This window comes from Panthera pardus, unplaced genomic scaffold (genome assembly GCF_024362965.1).
Source record: "Panthera pardus isolate Hobbes unplaced genomic scaffold, ASM2436296v1 HiC_scaffold_21, whole genome shotgun sequence".
NCBI lineage: Eukaryota > Metazoa > Chordata > Mammalia > Carnivora > Felidae > Panthera > Panthera pardus.
Window position 1 is genome coordinate 43198393 of NW_026526777.1, and position 17400 is coordinate 43215792.

At 40.9% G+C, this 17400-nt stretch overlaps 1 protein-coding gene across 1 annotated transcript; it reads right to left on the bottom strand.

Moving 5' to 3' along the window:
* Nucleotides 1-5171: 5171 nt before the first annotated feature.
* Nucleotides 5172-6148, bottom strand: LOC109254097 (transmembrane epididymal protein 1-like). Its single transcript, XM_053909508.1, has one exon. It carries the CDS (start codon nt 6131-6133, stop codon nt 5312-5314), a length of 822 nt encoding a protein of 273 aa, XP_053765483.1. The 5' UTR covers nt 6134-6148; the 3' UTR covers nt 5172-5311.
* Between the last annotated feature and the right edge of the window lie 11252 nt (nt 6149-17400).

Consider the following 17400-nt stretch of genomic DNA (forward strand, 5'->3'; position numbering starts at 1 on the left):
TTCAGATAGGGTCCCACTAGGAAATAGATGGCCACACACACTGGGATAGTTCAAGAAAGGTTTAATAAAAGGTGCTTCTTATATATATGTGTGCAGGGTGCAAGGAGATCACAAGAGAGAGCTGAGTAACAGTAGGAGCTGTTATTACCTCTAGGCACCAAAGTACCTAAGTAGGAGAAGTTCTGGCATATGCTAGGACTGTGTAGTGGGTTGAATGGTCACTCCTAAAAAGATATTTCCAAGTCCTAACCCTCAGGACCCTGTGAATGTGACCTTATTTGATAAAAGGGTCTTTGTGGATATAATTAAGGTAACGACCTTGAGATGAAATCATCTTGGTTTTAGGGTAGGGTATAAATCCAATGACAGGTAACCTTATAAGAGAAAGTCTGAGGAATATTTGAGATACAGAAACACACAGAGGAGAAGACAATGTAAAGATGGAAGCAGAGCTTGGAATGATGTATCTACAAGCTAAGGAATGCCAAGGGCTGCCAGCAGTCATCAGAAGCTGAGGGAGAGACATGTGACAGATTCTCCCTCAGATCCTCCAGAAGGACTCAACACTGCCTTCACCTTGACTTTGGACTTCTGGCATCCCAAACTGTGGGACAGTAGATTTCTGCTGTAGGCTGCTTAGTTTGTGGTAACTTGTTATGGTAGTCTAGGAAATGGATACTGATGGTGTCATGGTGGCAAGATACTGCCAGCCTGATGTGACCCCAGAGGCAGGAGCAAAAAGAACAAAAAATCAAAACCCTAATCTCATTCTCTTAAACCATCCTCCTGCTGGGGCTTGTCATTGGCCAAAGGTTGCCTGAAGCCAAGGGTAAGGAATAATGATGTGCTACAGACCAGGGCAGTCACGTGGGAAAGAGCAGGATGGAAGTGAAAGGTGGATTTGGAGGGGCAAACTTAAGATAAACAGTATGTCTTTTTTAGGTTATAGGTAAAGTAACCAAGAATCCCAATGTGTCTGTTGGAGTTTGGTTTTTACCTGTTGTCCCAGTACAAGTATTAATTTTGCCTTTTCTTTCTCAAGGGTTCAAGTTTGAATGATAAATTACATGGTCACATTAGTTATAGGCTAAAATCCAATTGGATTAGTATTCAGATGGATAGAGAGTTTTCTGCACAGTATGTTAAATGAAGCAAGTGACCACACCATCAGGATGTCATCTCTTCCGATTGCCCTGTGGTCCTGACTGCTCTTGGTAGGTGTAAGAAGAAGAATTAAGACCTTCTGAAGTTAACAAGAACATAACTGTCTCCAAAACCTGGATCAGATGCTCCATATTTTCTGAAGTTAGCTTTTTTCATCTTGGAGATCTTTTTTGTCAGGACATACAGATCTCCCCTGTTCTTTTTAAGTCCTGTACAGTACTCCCTAATTTATTGAACCATTTCCCTACTGGTGATAGTTTATTATTTAAAGTTCCTCATGGAAAAAATACTTCAGTGACCATTCTTGTATATGCTCTTTGTATAGATGTGTGAATATTTCTAGAATAGATACTGTGTCAGAGCTATAGACAACAAGAATCTACTCTGGCTAGTTTAAGAGAAGGAATTTGTTTAAATAGATAAGTTAGTTCACAGAATCATTAGGATGGCTGGAGAAAAAGACTTCAGGTTTAAGTGTGAAGGACCAATGCTCAGAATTGCACTGTCGAAATGGGCTTAGGTTGCTGCTTTTGACACTGACCCCAGAACTACAGGGCAGACCAGTGTTTTGACAAACACACATTGACACTAGTCTCCTACAGAATAGCAACCCTGTGCACAGCCAGTTTCCTTACATTGCTCACTTGTGAGGTGAAGTCTTAAGTGGGTGCGTCTAATTGGTCACATGACTGTACCCTAGCTAGCTACAAGGGAGACCAGGAATTAAAAATAAAGATCTACCAGGAAGGCAAGCCTGATAAAGTGGAAATTGTTCAAATGTTGGGAAGCTCTTTTCATGAGTCTAAAGATGGTGTTAGACTCATATGACACATGTCTACTGCAGACAGCATAAAGTGGAGCTGTCTGTTGAAGGATATGTACACTTTAAATTCTGGCACCCTCTGCCAAACTGACTTCAAAGAAACGTAGACCAATTCACATTGCCACCTGCAGTGTATGATAATTCCCTACATCTTTTTTCCTACATGGTCTCCAGCAACAGATAGTATTATTTCTTTAATACTTTTGACAATTTTTGACAACCTGATATTAAATAAAGATCCTACTTTTTAAAAATCTGCTTTTTCTCAAAATTGGTTAACCAATTTTTAAAACATTTTTTTAAAATTTATTACCCATTTGTTCTTCTGAGACATAGTCATTTATATCTTCTGCCCGTTTTTTTTAATATTATGTTGCTTTTTTGTTTGCTAATGTTTGAACATCTCTGTATATCCTGAGCATCAGATTATTTTTCTCTGTTCCATTTGTTGAAAATATCCTTCACAGTATCTCTTTTATCTCTTTTGCTTATGTCTTTTAGTTATGGTAAATTTAAATAAAATGGGTAATCTTTTCAGTTTTTTTCCCAGAAAAATGTTCATGTCTTTTAATATAAAATATCCTCCTTTAATCCCTTCAAAACATTTTTCTAGGCTTACTTGCTCATGTTTATTTTCTTCAGTCTATCTATTATTGTGTGTGTGTGTGTGTGTGTGTGTGTGTTGTATGAGATAGAAACTAGGATATTACTATTTGTTTGTTTTGTTTTTCCAAGTGCAGAGCCAGTTATTCCTCACATTTTTTGAAGAGCCCATTCTTAACATGTATTTAATTTTTCCACTATGTATTTCTGTTTCTGGAGACTTTGTCACATTACACAATGTTGATTTAAGGCTCTATGATGATACTTGCTTTCTCCTACACCACAGTTTTAATGACTGAATTCTTATAGTGTATTATGAAAGCTGGTAAAGCAATTTATTCCTCATTTTTTTCTTCTAGGAAAAAAAAAGACCTAGGGTCTTCTCTATCTTTCTTTCCCAGATATATTTTAGAATAAGTTTACTGAATTCAATTAAAATAACATGGAGAAATATTAATTTAAGTAGGTTTCTGGGGTGCCTCGGTGGCTCAGCCAGTTAAATGTCTGACTCTTGGTTTTGGCTCAGGTCGTGATCTCACAGTTTGCGGGATTGAACTGTGTCAGGCTCCACACTGATAGCAAGGAGCCTACTTGGGATTCTCTCTCCCTCTCTCTGCCCCTTCCCCACTTGCGCATGCGCTCTCTCTCTCTCAATAAATAAATAAATAAATAAATAAATAAATAAACTTAAATAAAAATCAATTAATACATAAATACATGCATACATACATACATACATACATAAAAACATTTCTGTAAATGCAAGTATGTTGCCTGGAAGGTATGTTTTATGGTGTATTATGTTAGGAGAAATTAATTTATTATTAGAGATTTCCTTAGCAGTTTAGAAATGGGGCACAAATAACTTGTTAAGACCAATGAGTTGTTTTCTGTATTTCTTCATCATTTACCATGATTATATTAAAATGGCAATAAAAAAATTGGGAGCCCCAAAGAAAACTAATGGGAAAGCACTCAGGAACTAAGTGTAACCGGAGAAACAAGAAGGATTAGAAATACTCAAAGAAACATGTTGTTCCTGGCTCTGCTCTGGCCTGTATCTAGAAATGTAAGCCCCAGCCAGAAGTGCAAGGGCCTATCAGCCTCTTCATACCCCAAGGAGCCAAGGGGGTAGAGACAAACATACTCTTTAGGAGGAGGGGCATGGGTAATTGCACTGTTCTACTCATACACAGTGGGTATCCTCACTGCCTACTTTCTGCCCATTCCTTGTCTGGATCAGTCAACCCCTCCTCTACAGAGAAGTCAGTGGAGCCCAGGCTACAGAAGCAGGCACTTGACTTTCAGACCTGCCAGCTTAGGTTTCTGTCCTGACTCTGGCCAGCCATGAGTCTTTGGGCACATTAGCCTATCAGAGTCTTAGTTGTAGAAACTTCTGGAAAGCCAACAGGGGGTACCTTATGCAGATAAACTAAGCAATAACATACAGAGAAACTTTTTCAAATAGGTCAGTGGAGGTTTTATTTTACACACAGAGCAGGAAGTGAGTGGACACACTGCTTAGATGATTTAGACTTTAGACTGTAGATGCCTCCCTGAGAGTTCACAGAGCAGTCAAACATTATATTTAGGAGACACAGGAAAAGGAGGCTCTGGAAGAAAATGAAACTTCCTTAAGTATCAACCACACAGAGGACAATGTTATATCCTGGAATATGCAAAGCAAATTAGGTAACTAGGATATGACAAATTCTCCATTCTTAAGGAGCCTAACTTTCAGTGAGGCAAAACTTCCTCATGAGAAATAGGACAGAGCTGAATGTATCAGCAGTGTGGGCAAAATCACAAAGCACAATTAGATGAGTTGCTGAGGAGTTACAGGTCAAAGGAACATAACAAATGTTTCTGGAGAAGGAATTCTTGGTGGTAGCAGTGCAAGGAGATTTAATGCTGGGTAAAAAAATAACTGTGTACTAAATATGTGACTGGCACTGGCATTTTCTAAATTGTACACCTTATTATTTGGCAAAGGCACAAGAGTAGTACATAATAAATTAGGATCTAGTAGATTGCTGGTGGGACTGGTGGTAAACAAGTAGCTTATAAGCTTGCTTTGCCTGGATTAGAAGTCAGGAATAAGACATGTGGTGGCATTTAATGAAAATTTGGCTTATGGAAATTTGAAAAATTGTGATATGAAATTACTGATTTTCACTTTATGTGCAAAATTCGAAATGATATGAATCTACCCAAATTCAAAAATATATATGAGATTCTTACCACTTCAATGGGATAAGTGAATTGTACCACATCTGTTTCCACATGGTGTTGTCACTTAAGCTGGAAAACAGAAACACCCAATATTGCAGTTTTGATTTATGAGAAGTTTTTATTCCTTAAGTAAAATCCTAGAGAAGTAGCTGGTGGTGGCATGACTGCTAGACTCTGCTCTCCTCCCTTTGAAGGCCTCCCTTCTATCGCATCCTCTGCCCCTCATGGCTTTTACACTTTCCTACTCCCCTGGTGCCTCTCTACCACCCCACCAATCCCATCAGCATCTCTTTCTCAGGTTCCTCTCTCCTCATCTCCTCAGCAACTAGAAGATCAAGGGCAGGAGATGTACCAGCAGATGGAGACCAACTGCTCTCCTTCATGGCCATTACCTTCACTGGGGACCGAAAAGGGTACATTGCACGTGTCTGAGAGAACACACAAGGGAAAAGATGAGTGGACAATGGGCCAGGCATTCTAGGCCCTGTCTCAGGGAGAGCTCTTTGAAAGGAGAGGAGCCTGGTCATCTTTCTCTGACTGTTCCACTTCCCGCAGCAATTTGTAGAGGGGTCCTGTAGTGCCCTTGTGATGTGGAGCTTCTTTGGATTCCATCAGCTTCAAGCTGGGACAGTAACAATGATGCCAAAAGGAAGAGATTCCATAGATTCCCAGCAGACACAAAGCATTGATCATCACATGCCAACAGAAGAAGGTGGTGATAAACATGATGTCACTGATGTCATCATCCTGCCATGGGTAGCCAGTGACTGGTCTGTACAGAATAAAGCCCCCCTGTATCAGCCAGGAGCCCATCGTCAGAAACGGAAAAGTCTCAATCAGCAAGAGGTGAAATGTGTCAGGAGTCCACAGCTCTATGGTCAACACCAGCATCAACAGGAATACCACCACGATGAGCAGATAATGAATCTGAAGCTCTATCCCGGTTGAGTCCTGGCCGTGTGACATCAACAGCAGCAGGAGCACATAGAAGGTCAGGACCAGGGTACCTTTCTCTAGGACCACACACCTCTGAGGTAGCAAGTTCTTGCTCATGACATCTACACAGCCATTGAGGGTGAAGAGGATGAACATAGTGAGGTGCTGCCACTCTTTGGGGTACAGAAATCTTGGTGGGTACTTCTTGTTCATCAACACCATCCCATCATCAAGACAGAAGACTACATAAATTGTTAAGATGGAACAAGTCACTATCTTCAGCAAACCTCCGTAGGATATTATCCACAGCCTGGCCCATATTCCCTTATGCCTGGGAGGGCATGAAGGACAGAGGAGAGAGTCATTGACTATCATGGCCTTAAAGACCACTGTGGCCTGATACAGTCCATAGGAGAAAAGATACAGCCCTGGGTATATATGCCCTATGAATTTTCCCATGAAATTATAGGTCTGTCTTCCTAAGGAGTGAGGACAAAACTCAGGACCTCACTGCTCTCCTCTCTATTGAGGGCCCTTCAAGTTGTAGGCTACATATACAAAGCTAACTTCTACCTCTTTTTATCATCTCTCTCTGCCCACTGCTCCCAGAGAGAATTCAAAGTTCTGGACAAGAGCCTACACTTTTGGTAGTGAGTCTCATTGTTCCATTCCATTCTAGTACACTGGGAACAAACTGACTTCTGCCAAAAAAAGGAAGGTGAATATTTCCTAGTATGTACCTGTGAGAATGTGCACTCTCATGAGCTCTGTGTTTGGGCCTTTGAGATGATTCTGGTCACACTGTCCCTCTCTCCCATGACCTGCTTTCTTCTGCTCCTGTCCAGTGCTTAGAGAAGCAGTAGAGTGGTGCATGAACTGTAGATTACCCAGAAACGGCCTTGGTTACTCACAAATATTTGTGTATTTTTTAAGAACGCTTACTCACATCTTTGACCATATATTGAAAGAAAATATATTCTCCCCGAAAATAAAAATTTGTAAACATTTGGGGATGTGCTCACATACACGCATACTAAGTACCTACCTGGCCACTTCATTTCTCTGTAACAGATTTGGGGACCCACCAAGAAAGCCCCTCATTTGCCCCCAAATCTCTCTCTACTGGATAGTAGATAAACTTGAAAAACCACTTTTTGAGATAAATTTGGGAATGTTAAGGTGTACTTTGTTGTTAAAATGCAAATATTTTCAGACATAGATTCAGTAAGCTGTTTATATTTAATGTGAATAAGTTCATCAACTTTATTTTCTAATTACATTTGCTATGTGCCTAATACTTATAAGTAGAAAAAGTCTTAGGCAGTGGTTGATAGCCAGCTGCATCTGAGGTAATACATCCTGAGCAAGTGGCTTCATATAGAGGGATGGTAAAGAGCAAGGTACAGGGAACATGAGTCAGGCCCTTGGGCACACAGTGGTTCTGGATTTATTGCAAGAGGTACGGGGAATAGAGTTACTCTGACAGTGATATAGGTGTGTGGAAGAAGAGGAGGTTCATCACTCGAGATAAAGAATGCAGACATCACAATCTTCTGCATAATCAGAGTACAAGCAATACTGTGGGGCAGAAAGGCAGCACCTATATGCTGATAGCACCCCCAGTGGGGAGGAGGACTTACACCCAAGTCACAGCACTGACTCTGAGCCCTGACCAGTATCTCTCTTTCCTACACCCACTTTATATCAGAAAACAAAAAAACCAAAACAAACAAACAAACAAAAAAAGCAAAAACAAAAAAACCGAACCCAGTCTGTCCATGCCCTTGAGGATGAAGGCCATTTCTTGACAGTGGGAGAGTGAGGATTTGAGTATAAAAGTGCTGTACGAGAGAGAGCTGAAGATTACAGAGGGATTTACCTTCCTTTTTCCATTTTAATTTCAACTTTCCTTTCTTACACAAGTGTGGCATACATTGGCCAGCAATTCACTATATTCATATCCTTTTCTTCCTTTGCGTACTGATAAACTACATTTCCTACCCTGCTTTGCAATTGAGTTCTAGCCAATCAGGGTATAAATGGAAATGATACAGATTACTTCCTGGTCTCACTCATTAAATTCTCCCTTACATACTCTTCCATGTTATTTTCCTTTCTCTGTCTTTAGACAAAACATCACAGCTTACTATATGTTGTTGAGAATAGAGGAACTCTAGGTTGGAAGGAACAGGTTTCCTGGACCACTCCTTCTAGGAAACCTATACTTTTGCTCAGGAACACTCATTTTGGACTATAAATAAACAAGGAATAAGCTATTTTTCTTGAGCTATGGAAATTTTCACATGTGTTTGCTATTGTGGCTAGAATACCCAAGCTAATGCAAAACTAACACATAGACTTCATAGAAAAAATTTAGAAAAATTCATAAGCAAAATGAGAGAAAAATAAGTGACTGTAGTTCCAAACTTGATGATAACCACTGCAAAACCCCAGCTTTATGAAAGCAGGGCTGTGAAATGGAAAAAAAAAAAATGACGAAATTGAGAAACCAGGATTCCAGTCCCAATGTCCACCTAATGAGTAGAACTTTGGCTTCTCTATTAATGAAAGGAAAGAACTGTGGCATCTATATTCTTTAAGTTGAGAGAGAGAGAGAGAGAGAGAGAGAGAGAGAGAGAGAGAGAGAGAGAGAGAAAGAGAGTATGGATGGGGAGGAGGTGGGAGGGAAACACTTGGGGGGTTTGTATAGGGAATGATTTTGTCACCCCACAATTTTTCCTTTTTAGCTAGTGGTCAAAACACCCAGAAAACTTCAAAGAGCTGGAATGGTCAAGGAGAGGAGGTATAAAGGGAAGCAAGAGTATGACATTGTGATACAGCGGACTAGGGAGGAGAAATCTCTGGTACTCTCTGTGGTTCTTGTCTTGACCTGGGGAATTGTTGAGCTGCTCTGAGGGGAATTGGCTCTCAGTACAGCAAAGCCCATTTCTCCACTGAGTATGTACCATCATCAAAGAGCTGGTGTGTTTTTCTGAGTAGCTCAATTCTACCTAGAATGGACTGCAGGTGTCAGAAAAGACTGGGGTCACTAGTAGTGTTATCTCCAGCACCTCAGTGCTGTGGGTCTAATAGACATAGTAGATGTTGAGGGACAAGCAGATACCACTTATCTCCTGACCACCACATTTTTTTTTTTATTTGATGTGGAAAAGTAAATTGGGCTATTTTTATTTTTTTATTTTTTAAATATGAAATTTATTGTCAAATTGGTTTCCATACAACACCCAGTGCTCATTCCAACAGGTGCCCTCCTCAATACCCATTACCCACCCTCCCCTCCCTCCCACCCCCCATCAACCCTCAGTTTGTTCTCAGTTTTTAAGAGTCTCTTATGTTTTGGCTCCCTCCCTCTCTAACGTCTTTTTTTTTTTTTTTTTCCTTCCCCTCCCCCATGGTCTTCTGTTAAGTTTCTCAGGATCCACATAAGAGTGAAAACTTATGGTATCTGTCTTTCTCTGTATGACTTATTTCACTTAGCAACACACTCTCCAGTTCCATCCACGTTGCTACAACGGGCCATATTTCATTCTTTCTCATTGCCAATGTTTATAGCAGCACTTTCAACAATAGCCAAATTATGGAAAGAGCCTAAATGTCCATCAACTGACCACCACATTTATCTTCAGCTTTGGCCATTCCTGGTAGCTGTGAGGCAGTGATCAGAGGAGATGAGAAAATAACAGTACTGACCCAAGAGCAATGCGAGGTTGAAAGTGGCAAGTATGGGGACAAAGCAGTCCCACTTCAGGTTCCGTCAGGTCGCCACCTTGACCAGGCACCAGCACTACATGTTGTTCATTAAAACACGAACATCCTGATTTCAGACTCTGAAGATAGGAATCACCTATCCCAAACCAGGTGGTACACTGCCCACGAGTAGCTGAGAAGGAAGCCAAAGTTGGTGAATAATTAGCAGAACTGGCAGACAGCTCCAGAGTCTGTGGACAGTGAGTACCTGGACAGCTGTTTCATGGGGGTAACTTTGCTTGATCACAGGAGCCCATGGAGGTCCTACATGTCCTGGCTGTTCCACACTGAGACTACCCTCAGACCTGACCTCCCCCCACCACCCCCATTCTCAAGGGGCCTCAGGCACAGCCACTGCCACTTGTCTGGCACAAAATGCCAGAGTGAGCAAGAATGTCCTCAGGAAGTGAGTGAACATGAATTTACTAAATATTGTGAGATAATCTTGTTCTCACAAAGCTTCCAATATAATTAAATGTGTAGTACACACAGATACACACGTACATAGAAAATATACAAATATACATTACAGAATTGTGTAGAATTAGTAAATGTCATGTTGAGTGGTGTGAAGAGGGCATTTCAGATTTCAATGACAGGAGTTGTTTGTGAGGGAGATTCAAGTTTAATCAGAATTATCCTTAGATATGTCCTAGAAAACTGCTAGTAACTCAGGGAAGGTTTTAGTGCTATGCTTTCAAAGGCCTTTATACCAACTTTTAAAGAATCCTTCATTTCTTATCATTGCAGGGGAGATATGACTAAGAAACCAGGATATATGTGTTCTAGAATGGCAGGGTCAATCAAGTGCTTGCACCATCAGTCTCTAATGCTAAGTCAAGGGCACTTATGGGAGAAGGAGTAGGACTGGGATGGGACGGGAAAAGAGGTGAGGCTGAGAACTTTGACCTCCCCAGTTCCTTAGGATCTAACTTTCTGATGGAGGAAACCTCTCTTCCTACCTGAGAGAAAAAGTCTTCCTCTGCATGGCCACCTTTCAATGACTGTACCAGGGAGAGTCCTGTCCAAGGGGATGCTAGTCTCTGTAGGACCCACTCACATCACTCTTAATGCATCCATGTCCGTAACAAGACTAGCTCTCAACAGAGCCCAGACATGTATGTACAGGACCTAGTCTGAAGTGGGAGAGGAAACCAATACACCAAAAGAATTACAAGGCCCCACAAATCAGTTTTGGCAAGAGTGTGGGGAGCATGGATATTTGACCACGTGAAGTGAAATTGGATTGCTGATTGAGACACAGTTATCAATATGAGTTTACTTTCCTGCGGTTCTAGGTTTAATATGCAGCTTAAGCATCTGGGAATGATGTAAAAAGTCAACTAGGTTGGCCAATTGAAACCTGGACTTCATGGTGGCTTACAGTCAGTGAAGTTGACATACTGGAATTTCCCTGGCAGACTCTAAAGAAACACTGCCAAATGGAACTTTCTTCAAAGATGGGAATTTTCTATAATCTGTGCTGTCCGATATGATAACTTCTAGCCAGCTATGGCTATTGAGAACTTGAAATGTGGCCAGTGTAACTAGGGAACTGAATTTTTAGTTTTAGTGATTTAAATTTAGCCACATGTGGATAGAGCCATTGTATTGAATGATGCAGTTCTAATATAGGGAGTCTGAAGGCTCAGGGAAATGGCAAGGACACTTCATTTTTTATCTAAATTCACTCTGGCTGCATCCCACAGGTTTTGATATATGGAGTGGTCTCATCACCACTTACTTTTCAATAATTTTTACATGTCTTTTTATTTTCTACTTACCCCAAAAGTTATCTAGGAAAACATCTTTTAATTTGCACATCCTTTTTATTTTTATTTATTTTTTATTTATTTTTTTTTTTAATTTTTTTTGGGACAGAGAGAGACAGAGCATGAACAGGGGAGGGGCAGAGAGAGAGGGAGACACAGAATCGGAAACAGGCTCCAGGCTCCGAGCCATCAGCCCAGAGCCTGACGCGGGGCTCGAACTCACGGACCGCGAGATCGTGACCTGGCTGAAGTCGGACGCTTAACTGACTGCGCCACCCAGGCGCCCCAGCACATCCTTTTTAAATTATCCTTTTTATGTTGATGTTATTTTTGCTTTTTACAAATATGTTGTTCTTCATAAATATTCCATGAGAAGTATTTGAATATTCTACATTCCTATTAATTTTTATGTGTTACTTATGTGGTTTTTATGAGGACTACTGAGACGGGTGTATTATGTTTTTTTTGTTTTTTTTTTTTTTTACTATGACTCTGGATTTGTTCATTCTCTTTTTACTTCTTTTTAAAATTCTCTTTATTTTTTTCAGTTTTTATTTTATGCACATAGCTGCCTAATGTTAATATGTTAAATTCATAATTGTCATATCTTTTTGGTGAAGTGAATATAAGAGAAGAAAACAAGGGTGTCTGGATGGCTCAGTCGGTTAAACATCTGACTTTGGCTCAGGTCATGATCTCACAATTTGTGAGTTCAAGCCCCACATTGGGCTGTCTGCTGTCAGCACAAAGCCTGCTTCAGATCCTCTGTCTCCCTCTCTCTCTGCCCCTCCCCTGCTCTCCCTCTCTTTCCAAAAGATAAATAAAAATTACCAAAAAAAAAAAAAAAAGATAAAACTCTAAAAAAAAACAATCATATTTTTCCCTTTTAATTATTATGGTTCTCATCTTTAGTTTTCTTTTCTTTGATATTAGTTTTTTAATATCTTATTTTCTTTTATTATTTTTATAGTATACTTACATGCATATGTTTTCAATCCTCTGGTGTCTGTTGTGTAAGCATGTCTTGTACTTACCTTAAGTTTGTATTTTAACCTGTTTTGAAAATCTGTGTTACTTTGACAGGGCAATTTAAGATACTTACTCTTATTGTGATCATTGATATATTTGGACTTCTTTTTAACCTTTTATTTTATGGTTCTGTGTTCCTTTTTTGGTCCTGACCCCAGTTCCTCCTTTGAAAATATTTCCATAGGAATGAGTAACTTATGTTTCCCAGAATTAAAATTTCCACTGAAATAAATGAATGTCTCTTGGAACTGAAGGTTATGGGACTTGAGACTGGTGACACATTACTGTGTTTCTATGCTCTCCACATTTATACCCCTTCAGCTCCAGGTTTGTAAAACTTTACAAATAGTCCTGTGGAATCTTGGAAATTTGACATATGCCATCTGGCATGTCACATAAGTCAAAATTGTCCGTGGGTTCTCATAGCACCAGTGGTTGATGTGAAAACCTCTATTCTTTCATTCCTCATAAGTGAATTTTTACACTTATGTGTAAAATTCACTTATTAAATCCCCAAATTTAAGAAAAATGAAGGTCGCACCTCACCGGTACCTCATTCAAAGCCACACCATCAAGTGCACCAGTTATTGGTTATAATCTTTCTTGCCTGCTAAGACTAGAACATTCTGAGAGATCCTAAGAAACAATAGAGTGAGGCGGTTAATAGTACAGACTTTAGGATTACTCTGCCATGGTTGGAATCTCTTATTCCATGGTTGGAATTTCATTTATTCCTCATAAGTGTAATATGGGGTCAATAATAGTATCTCCTCATGGGGTTACTGTGAGGTTTAGAAAAGACAATCCATGTAAAAACACTAGGCACAATCCTTGATACGCAGTAAGAACTCAGAAAATGGTAGCTGATATTGTAAGCAATCATCTTAGTCCACACCCAGGACTCTAGACTAGACTATTTTCATACAAATTGCTGTTTCCTTATGGTCCTCCCCCTTCTCTGAAGGAGAGCCTTGGAGCTCCTTGAGGACTCATGAAGAGACATAATCTACTCCTCTTGGTATTCTTAGTATCCCCAAAGCTGACTGAAGTTGTCAGTCAGTGAACAGAGCAGTTGGGGTTTAAACAGGTGCTACAGGTGTTGGCCTCATACTGGCAACCTCTGTCCTATGTTTACATTTTGTCTGCAGTTGCTGCATTAAGAAGACCTGCCCTTAATGAAATATTCAGTCCTAGATCTTTTCATGTCCCAAATTAACTTTAATGAGCAAACAGGGAAAGATCAAGAGGGCTGCGACTAGGACTTAGGGGAAACTTTGAAGCAGAAGCCAGGATGGGGTAGATGCCCTCTGGAGATGGGCCAGCGTTTGCTTTTGATGACAGTGAACCTTCAGATCTTGTTCATTTGAGCTGCAAACAAGGGGCTCTGAGAATTCAGTATACCTGAGATTTCATTTTTTGCAATGTCTCTGTGTTCCTCATTCAACAAACATGTGTTGAATACCTACTGTGAGCATGAATCGCACTCAAATGCTTTTATTATATGCTTTGGGTAATATCAAGGTGGGTAAGACACCGCCACTGCCCTCAAGAACTTTATGTTCTAGTAGAGGAAATAAGATGCACACAAATGGCCACATTGTGTGTTGGAGGGAAGGAGGTGGGGACTGTGACATGTAACAAAAGAGGTACAAATTTCCATCAGATTGAGGAAGGAACAATAGCTTCCACCTTGAAGGGAACCAAGACTGTTATATGCAGGAAGTTAGATGGAAGCTACCCTTTAAGAATGGTGGGATCTGGACAGGTAGGGGTGAGCAGTGGTCTTTCAGGTAGAGCACATGGTGAGAACTGGCAGGGAAGACCAGGGAACTTTTTGGTAATAGAAAGTTGTACTTACTCTGTTTCTTTTATATATATATAGTTGAATGATGGTAGTTTAGTGTCCCTTATGCTTATTTTTATTTCTCTCCTTAGTCCAGTCCCTAAGCTGGTGAGAAGCATATACCCAGGAATTTCTACTGGGCATCCCTACTGGAATTTCTACTTTGTTTGGGGGCAAAAAAAAAAAAAAAAAAAAAAAAAAAGGAGCTGCAGGTCAATACTGATGTTTAAATAAGGAGTTTAGGATTGCCACAGACAGTCCTCAGCAGAGGCAGTTTCCTCCTGTCAGAAAAGGGCCCTATCCTGGATAGAATCAATCCTGGACTGATTATCCCTACTGTTCCTGTCCTTGTTACAAACTCCTGGATGGCATGGTCCTCTTTTCTGAGTGTCCATCACAGCTATACCACCTAACACCTCTTCTTTCAAGGACAGTTCCTTCACTGCTTCCCCAGGCTTCTGGTTGAAAGTCTGGTTGAAGACTTTCCCAGAAAGGAGCTTAAGAATCCATCAGATGATCTGTTCTTACTAGAGTTGGGCTTCTGGACTTGTCTCAAGAGTAGTGGACTCATTTGGAACCATATCTTGTCATTTTCCATTTTTGGTATCGAATTTAACAAACATTTAAAACAGGATCTTAACTGAAACTCATCCTTCTGTCTCTGAGTTTCAAAGGCTAGTCATAAAACTGTTGGTGGTAAATCTCATTGTCATTCCAAGGGGAGGTGCGGGAGGTCTATGTCAGACTTTTAAAGGAAAGTCCTGGAGTCATGCTGCTGGCTTTTGCTCATCACCTACCTCTTGCCCATCTAAGAAGTAGAGGTTGACAAGAGATTGGAAAATGAGGATTTCTTTGCAGAGAACTGTCAGTGTCCTATGCATTCTCTGCACCATCCCCACTGGCTAGTGAGAGGGATAAAGGTGCACTCCCTTTACTCCAGGCCATGCAACAGGGCCTCCAAGGGTGCTACACAGAGAGCAGGACATGTGTTACCTAGAGGGACAGAAGGCCAATGTCTGATTCTCACCTGGGAGTCCAGTGGCAAGAGGCTCTTATGGGGTTGTGCCTGCTTAGTGCAGAGTGGGGAGAGGTGGTACAGAGGGAGTGATGGAAGGGCAATGGTGGTAGTGTCCAAAGGCTGCATATGAACCCTGTGAAAGTCAGCAGGCCTGGGCTTCTTCAAGAGTTCTTCCCCTAGAAAGCACCCTGGAAGGGCAAAGGGACCTAAGGGGCTCAAAGGGGGAGTCTCAGGTGGCCATGTGGAGAAAGCCTAGCCAGTACTCAGGTGGCTCAGTGGACAATCTCTGAGGAAGACAGAGGTATCCTTTGGAAAGAGGATCATGCAGAGGGCATAAACAAATATATCAGCCTCATAAGACCATGCTCCTTTCCCCAGTCTCTTTTTCTCTGAGTCCAACCTGGGACAGACCGGGTAGGGCAGCTAGAGAGTGGGCAGAGGTGAAGCGAGGAAGGGAGAGTAGCTGACCACATGCCACCTCAGCCACCTCCACCACCTCTGTGGACTTCTGAGCCTAAAGCAGCCCAAGCTAGGAGATGAGGAGTTGTGAACTGGACAAAAGTTCAGAGTTTAGAAAATTTATGTGAATTGGGCTGGATGATGATGATGGTGATGATTATTATTTAATTTACATCCAAGTTAGTTAGCATATAGTGCAACAATGATTTCAGGGGTAGATTCCTTAATGCCCCTTACCCATTTAGCACATTTCCCCTCCCATAATCCCTCCAGTAGCCCTCTGTTTGTTCTCCATATTTAAGAGTCTCTTTGGGCCGGATTATTTGATGAGTGTATCAGACTGGACCTTTATTATCTGAGTGACTGAGATTTTGGCCCAGGAGCAAAGAAAATCAGTTCCACAGAGCACATTTAGGGGGCCATGGTAAGAAAGAATACATTGCTTCTGGCTTGCACCTGGATAGGTTGGGCTCATTCAACCAATTAGAGTCTGTGCTGTAACTGCACCTGTGTTAGGAGCTGTGGGAGTCACGGAGGTAAACACGTCCACTGCCTGCAATCCAGGAGCTGCTAGAGAACAGGAACGCCTTTAATAAAAGGCATACCCTGAAAAGCCTGACAGTAATGTTCCAATGGAATATAGGGAAATGGGAAAGAAATTCCATCTTAGGATCCCCATGAGAGCCTTTGTGGAAGGGATCTGAGCTGGAGCAAATGGTATGGGTGGGGCAAATGTGAAGGAATGCTTGGAGATCAAAATTATATAGGCTGTGACTATGGAAGTTGGAATTAAAATGCAGTGTTTTAAAGATAAAAACCATAAAGCAAAATTCTCACTACACTTTACAGTTTGCAAAATTCTTGTGGATATCTTATTTCATGACAATTATCACAACCCATGGGATAGGTGGGGAATGTGTGTTTAGTGAATGAAATAACTGGGTCAGTGTTATTCTCTTACCCAGTAGTGCGTGCAGGGCTAGCCAGTGACACAACTAGCAACTGAACCCAGGCTTCCTAGTTTCTAGTGTTGTTTGTTAGTTGTTCCATGGCATTTAATCCTGTCCCTCCACACATGTTATGAGCAGTTCAGTTCTAAAGACTATTTCATTTTTTACTTTTGGAATGATAGGGGTGTATTGTGAGATTATGTGATTATATTGATTGATTCATTCATTCATTCAACAAATAATTACATTTTAGTGGAAGGGGAAAGACAATTAAAAATGAGCATTTATATATTAGATGCTGGTAAAGGCTAAATAGAAAATGAAACAGGGAAAAGGACGAGGACGTGCCAGGCCTGTGAGAGATTGCTATTTTAAATGAGAATATCACTGAAGCCTGATGTGATAATGGCAATGTTTGAGTAGAGACCTGAGCAGTGAGCTGGTGAGCCATGCAGATATCTGGGGGAGACACTGGTTAAGACTATGGCAGTTATCCACGTGGGGTGTTATGGTGCTATGGACCAGGAGGAGAGGTGATCAGGGTGAGGAGTCATCAGATTTCACATGTTTTTTTCAAAAGGATTGAGAGAACCATTAGATGTGTAATAATATGAGAGCAAGAATGCCATCAAAAATGACACCAAGATTTTCAGTCTGAAAAACTGGAAAGATGTATTTGCATAGTTTTGAGTTGGCAAAGGCTTCAGGAGAAAAAGGATTTGCAGGAAAGATAAGAAGTTTATATGGGGCACTTTCACTTTGAGATGCCTGTTTGATATTCAAGTATTAAAGGCAATTAATTA